Source organism: Eurypyga helias, unplaced genomic scaffold, assembly GCF_000690775.1.
Source record: "Eurypyga helias isolate BGI_N326 unplaced genomic scaffold, ASM69077v1 scaffold26799, whole genome shotgun sequence".
Lineage (NCBI taxonomy): Eukaryota > Metazoa > Chordata > Aves > Eurypygiformes > Eurypygidae > Eurypyga > Eurypyga helias.
Genome location: NW_010273090.1, coordinates 2,231 through 8,373, shown reverse-complemented (window position 1 = coordinate 8,373; position 6,143 = coordinate 2,231). Strand labels below are relative to the sequence as shown.

The 6,143-nt window shown below is 40.0% G+C and overlaps 1 protein-coding gene across 1 annotated transcript in view; it reads right to left on the bottom strand.

The window, feature by feature from the left end:
- SSBP2 (single-stranded DNA binding protein 2) overlaps positions 1 to 5,818 on the bottom strand; it is a gene marked incomplete at its 5' end in the record, with an annotated part of 36,996 nt that extends 31,178 nt beyond the window's left edge. The window contains 3 exons of the mRNA XM_010159358.1: positions 2,068 to 2,138; positions 2,323 to 2,389; positions 5,759 to 5,818. Coding sequence (XP_010157660.1) covers positions 2,068 to 2,138; positions 2,323 to 2,389; positions 5,759 to 5,818 — 198 coding nt within the window. The remainder of the gene's footprint in view (positions 1 to 2,067; positions 2,139 to 2,322; positions 2,390 to 5,758) is intronic.
- Between the last annotated feature and the right edge of the window lie 325 nt (positions 5,819 to 6,143).

Here is a 6,143-nt window from a genome sequence, read left to right as displayed (position 1 = left end):
TGCAGCTATGATGTCTGCAGAAGTTAGTGCCCCAGTTTGTTCCTTATAGCTCTTTACTCCAAGTCACCACCACCACCACTGTTACCTGGTAGTTGAGTTGTTCATAGAAGTGAGCCGTAACGTCAGATGGCCAAATTGAGCCAGATTAGCCAACATTTTTTCTTTTAGAATTTGAGACGACCTGATTCTTTTTGACTAGAAGGGATTAGGGAGCACATGGGAGGCTCACCAGCAGATATGAAGGATGGGGAGAAGTAGTGGTCACCAACTGGAGGTAATATCCCATTCATCTAGCATAACTACGGCTTGAAAAAAAGCCTGAATCTATTTCTTTGGAGCTTTCCACAGATTCAAGCATTTAAAACCATCCACTACTTTTTGCTTCACGTTATTTAGTTTGAAACAGTCTAGGATCATAAAATACAAAACTGAGGTAAATGTTCTGTAAGTTTTCAAGCATATGCATGCTATACTTGCTACATGGGACATACCAGCTTATCCAGACATATACCTCTATATCAACACAGGAAGTGTTTGGCAGCTGGCTGCCTATGCAGCAAGGTAGCAGGGCCTCCCACTACGGGCACACCTAAGTCAACTTGACAGCACTGTACCAAGAGGACATTAAAAGTAGGTGTGAAAGATTCATCAAATTTGGTCTTAGAACTGCACACTGAGAAGATCCTACATGCCAGGTACAAAGATAGATGATCTGTTTATAGAAAAGATGGATTTGCAAACTTAAATTTTGTGTAGATAGCTACGTTTCCCCCCATTTTAAGAGGATGTTCGTTACCGCAAAGAAGAGCCTTATAAAAACATTGGATTTTAAGAGACAGCAAAAATGGAAATATTATCCTTATAAAAAACTGGCATGAGATTTGCCTGCTGTGTGACTAATGGTGCCGTGTGAAGTATCAAATCAACCTCATATGGCAGCATTGCAAATCTTCTCTTTCTACCTCCAAAAGGCAAGAGGTAAACATACTGCAGTGCTATGGAAAAAATAACAAATGTATTCAATAATGGTTTGTTGGTCACACAGCAGATGTTGTGTACAACTGAACAACTGGTTTCTACCAAGAAGATCCAAAATTGTAGAGACAGTTATAAACAGATTTGAAAGCCGTATCTATTAAATCATTTAAAATTCAGTTGCTACTCCAAGGATCAAGAAGTCACTAGAGAGAAAGCTGAATTGGGCAAGTAAAAATGCCAAGTGTGGGCATAAGAAGCACGCTGTAAAACAAAGTACTGGCAACACCTGTATGAAACACCTTTTGCTCACTGAGAGTGCTGAGAAAACACAGAATAATCTCTCGGATTGACATTTCAGGTATGCACCAGTATTAATTTGTTTTCTACCTGAGTTTACTGTTGAAATGTAATACTGGCAAGTACCCACTCACATTTTCATACTTTTAGAGAAAAAGCCCAAGAACAACTGTGACCAGGTCTGCACCACAGAGAAGGCTGACTCTTGCAATCCAAGGTCACTTCCCTCCTCAGAAACAGAGCTAGAGAGTGCTTGTGACTGACACGGGGGAGAAATGGCAGCACAAACTTCACATTTTACATTAAAATCTCTCTAGCACTCACCAAAAATCTAGGGAAATAGTGGATGAAAGGAACACTTCACAGAATTCTGGGGGGTATTTTTGCTACAGAGAGTGTGCCTGAGTTATAAGTATTAATCCTTTCCTCCTAAACAGCATTATCAATTAGGTTGGGACAATGAGGCAATAACCTACGCGATCCTTGGTTACCTTTACAAATCTCAGCCTTTGGTGCCAACACACACGGGCTGTAGGACAAATGTAACTTTTCTGAAACAATCAAGTTACAGGATTCCTCTTCTAATTTAAAATCTGTATTGAAATTACTGATGTTTTCAGTTTAGACTTTACGCAGCTGCAACTCAGAACTAATTTTTGTACAACACATAGTTTGTCTTAAAATGGGACTAGAAGAACAAGTCCTGGCCATCTTCAAGCTATAGAAAGTCAGAGTAATATGGTATCAGTATAGCTCTGTGAATAGAAATGGGAATCTATCTGTGGAAGGTACCTGTGGTCCTAATGGAACCATTCCTCTTGGAGGAGTCATTCTCTGCATTGGCCCACCCATGTTTGGATGCCCTGCAAATAAAATTATGTAACTTTAAAAGCTATGCAATACACAAGGCACCTTCTGAAAAAATTAGAACAAATCCCTCCTTTTTAATTAACAAAAAACTTAAAAGCTGCAGTAAATTTTTGAAACACAGAAAGATGCAATGAGAAGACAGTACTTTTGAGTGGTCAAAGTTACTATTTCATTCACCTTGCTGCCGTGTTGGGTCCATCCCACTAGGCAATAATGGCTGACTTCCTGGGACACCTCCGAGTGCCTGCAGGCATAGAATCCATACATTAAAAGCATGTAATGCTTTGAAATTTATGTTAAAGACATAAATCAGATACATTGTTTTTAATTCCCAGATGCTTCTTCTGAGTCAAGAATAACGTTTTAAGAGTTAACATTCCTAAATGCCCTAACTGTCCTATGTGCATAACTAAAATAAAAGTCCTGTATGTCCTTTGACCATGACTATGGATTTGCATGGACAAACTTTTGGACTTCTGTGGGTGTTACGAACAAATAATCTCCAAAATGTAATTGACTTATTTGTTCCCACCCCCTCAATACTTCCTTCAGTTTAGCTTATCTATTATTTAACCTCCAAAGACTGCCTCTTTATGGGGTACATGGCAATTTATCCAGTGCTTATATTGCTATGGTTTTCCCTTCTAGCCATTATTTCAATTTAAGGATAATTTAGTTTTCATTTAATTATTTCATTTCAGAGGTCAGGATGTGGACACCGTTATTCTTGGAGAGTGAGCTGTAACTGAACCAAACGCACAGCACTCATAGGGTACTGTTAATTAGGGCTGTGATGTGGGGGACATTTTATCTTCCTCTCTGCCTTACTCTTGAAGGGCATCAATGCCATGATATAAGCTTATCATTCATCTGTGGGCGATAGCAGCACTCGCAAAACTCGTTCCTCAATCCTGCCTTCAGGCATGAAGGTACATTGTGTTGTTACTTCACCCCTGGTCCAAATCAAACACATTGCTTTTACGTCCCAAAAGTTTAATCTGGCCTTTGGTTTTATAGTCAGAGTATCAGGTTTAAGGGTAATTTCCACAGCCTCTTACCTATAGTTTAGTCAACTAGAAAAATGTTTTTATGAATGGATCTTTGCAGCTGATCTACTGGATGCTAATTAGCATTTCATAACAACATATTTTCAGTTAAATCGCATCCAGAATAAGAAAATCTGTTATTATGAAAGTAATCTACTCAGGCAATACAGGTATTGCTTACAGTGGGAATGGGTAAGTTACTCTTGACCTGGAAATACCACAGTAGTCTTGGATATATACAAAGGGGAATCTATGCGCAAATATCATCCAGTTTGTTTCCATAAGAGGTAGGAAATAAAAAATTAAGATGCATGTTATTACCTCAAAGGTAATGCAGTCCAAAGGTACCGCACTGCCAGATTAGTGGAATAAACAATCTGAGACAACATAATTTAAATCAGGGTTTTACATGTGTTGCAGTGGCTGAAGTCTGGGCAGTATGTAAGAACAATACATGAGGTGCACGGGGAAGCGTCGAAGACCAACAGAGCCGGAACCGGTCCCTTCTGCCAGAGATGGCAGGTGCTGCGGTAAGCGCACGCAGCTGAAGACAACTTATGCGGTCACTACACTGCGGGTCATTACATGGGGGACTGCAGTTCCTTCCTAACACGTCATACCACTTTTCAAGAAAAACGTGTGCACCACAGTGCGCTGACAACAGCAAATACCCTTGTAGGGCTTGATTACAGCGGATGTGATCGAGTACTGGAGGCAACTTGGAGACACGACGGTGGTGCTCAGTCAGTACTAACTTTCCTTGCCACAAAGCCTAGATCTAGCTCAGGTGGTCACTGCACAGCACTGGACTGTGCTGGGCGCGTATGCCCTGTGTTACCCTTTCTTGCCTAAGAAACACAATCCCTACTGTAAGGCATTAAGGTATAGAGTTATAGTTACAGTGGGAATTTTAACTCTGATTTTTACAGCGTTAAAATTTCAGCCTTAAAGCTGCACTACAATAGTTTATTACTTCCACACACTGCCCATCTATACTTTAACTTAAATAAGTCAGCGTTGTTAAAAGCAGTAATTCATGAATGTGGCATAATTTAAACGAATTGCAAGAGCTGTAATTCACTGAGATTATGTGATTATGTTACAGCTCTGAACTGAATATACCACAATGTGCAGAAAAAAACGCTCCTGAAACTGAAACTGCAGGTTGGCAGTGCTTTCACAGCACTCACCACATCCAGTTGCTACCTGCCGGTATTTACAGTGTCCAGAAACACAGAAAGAGAAACAAAGGAATATGTGAAACCCAAACACTGGTGTGTCTTTGGCTAAGGTATTGCCAAAAGGTGCAAAATTCAGGAAGATAATTTTGTACTGAGTTACAGTACGTCTGTAGCAAGTATCTTAACTGAAGTGCTAATGACACTGCACTCTTAGGTTGTCCCGTGATGATCTCTTCAGCAAGGTTAATTAAGTCACCCATTTCCCTTGTGACAAAGTAGCTATGGTGCAGATAACGTAACCTGCTCACAAACATCCCCATGTGTGATGTAGAGGAATCTCTGAAGAAGCCTTGCCATCTGATATATCCAGCTCACTTTAAGTTAAACCTCACTCTGGCAATATTGTGCCAGTGCTAAAGACAAGTTTGTTGACATTGTGTTATTCAGATATAAGAAACAGCCAGAATTGAGATTGAGGTATGAAAGTCTCATCAAGATGTGACAGCAAAAAAGGCAGTCCTACAAGTGTAAGCTGGGCCAAAAACCCCATCTATCCTATCAATCTTTCCCAATATTGTAAATGATCCCATTTTTCTTTCAGAGCTCCACTGATATTTTTCTGTCTGCTTATCTTTCACATTTCATCTGCTGACAACTGATATCTCCTCCTCTACTGCTACTATGGAGAACTTAAATACAAATGGTATCTGTTTCCAGAACCATCTTTTCACAGATGGGCCAATAAAGGTCTTTGCTGACAACCAGCAGCTCATTACTCATTCTGTTAAACTGTCATGCATATCCTTTGATGAAGATGAGAAAAAATTGGGAAATCAATGCTCTTATAAAGTTCTCAGAGTGTCTGTAAGAGCCACAGGGCACTTCATGATATCTGTTTCTCACCAATAATCTCCATATTTACTATGAAGTATATACATACTTCACATATCCAACGAAGAATAGGAGAAAGTGATGCATTTTACTTACGTAAAAAAACTGTCAGAGTTAACTGCTTGATTTGGTGAGGAAACTTCAGAGTGTAACAGGTATGGGGACATTCTGCCTTCACCTTAGAGTAGGCAGCGTTGGATGGCTAAGGTTAATGCAGCTCCACACCAGGCAACTACATCCTCCCTCTGCAAACAGGCTTAATGTGCAATAAATTTTGAGGGGTAGACACTATTTAAGCATAGGAAAGTGATTTGAGAGTGGTATGGCCACACCTTATCAAAAGAACTATTTAATGGTCAGACAAAATAGGGTGAAGAGGGACTGACTGAGTTTTGTAGCAATGAGGTATTGGTCACCAACGAGACAACATTCCCTGTTCCCACCATTGCACCATCACCCTGGAGCACAATGGTGCTAATGGTGATAAAATCTTACCTGATTGGGTATTCTTAAAGGTGGCCGGGGACCTCCGGGGTACCGAGGGGACATGAAAGGCTATGAAAAAAAAAGAAATACCACTAAATAATTCAACTTAACTTGTATATACCGCACTGAGTCATTGGGTGTATGGCTTGTGCCCTGCTCGTGCCTCAAGCATCCGGCTTAAAGACTTCCTCAGAGCATTCAGTATATTATTCCACAGTGTTTAGCAGAACTAAATACATTTAGGGATTCTTAGTGAATCAAGACATATTATTTAAAGCTTTGTTTCAGCAACTGTGAATGCTGTATATAAACACCTTAAGGTATTAACAGTGAAGAATAAAAAAGCATTTAGATCATATAATCATACACCTATACTTTCCACTGGAGAAGGGGA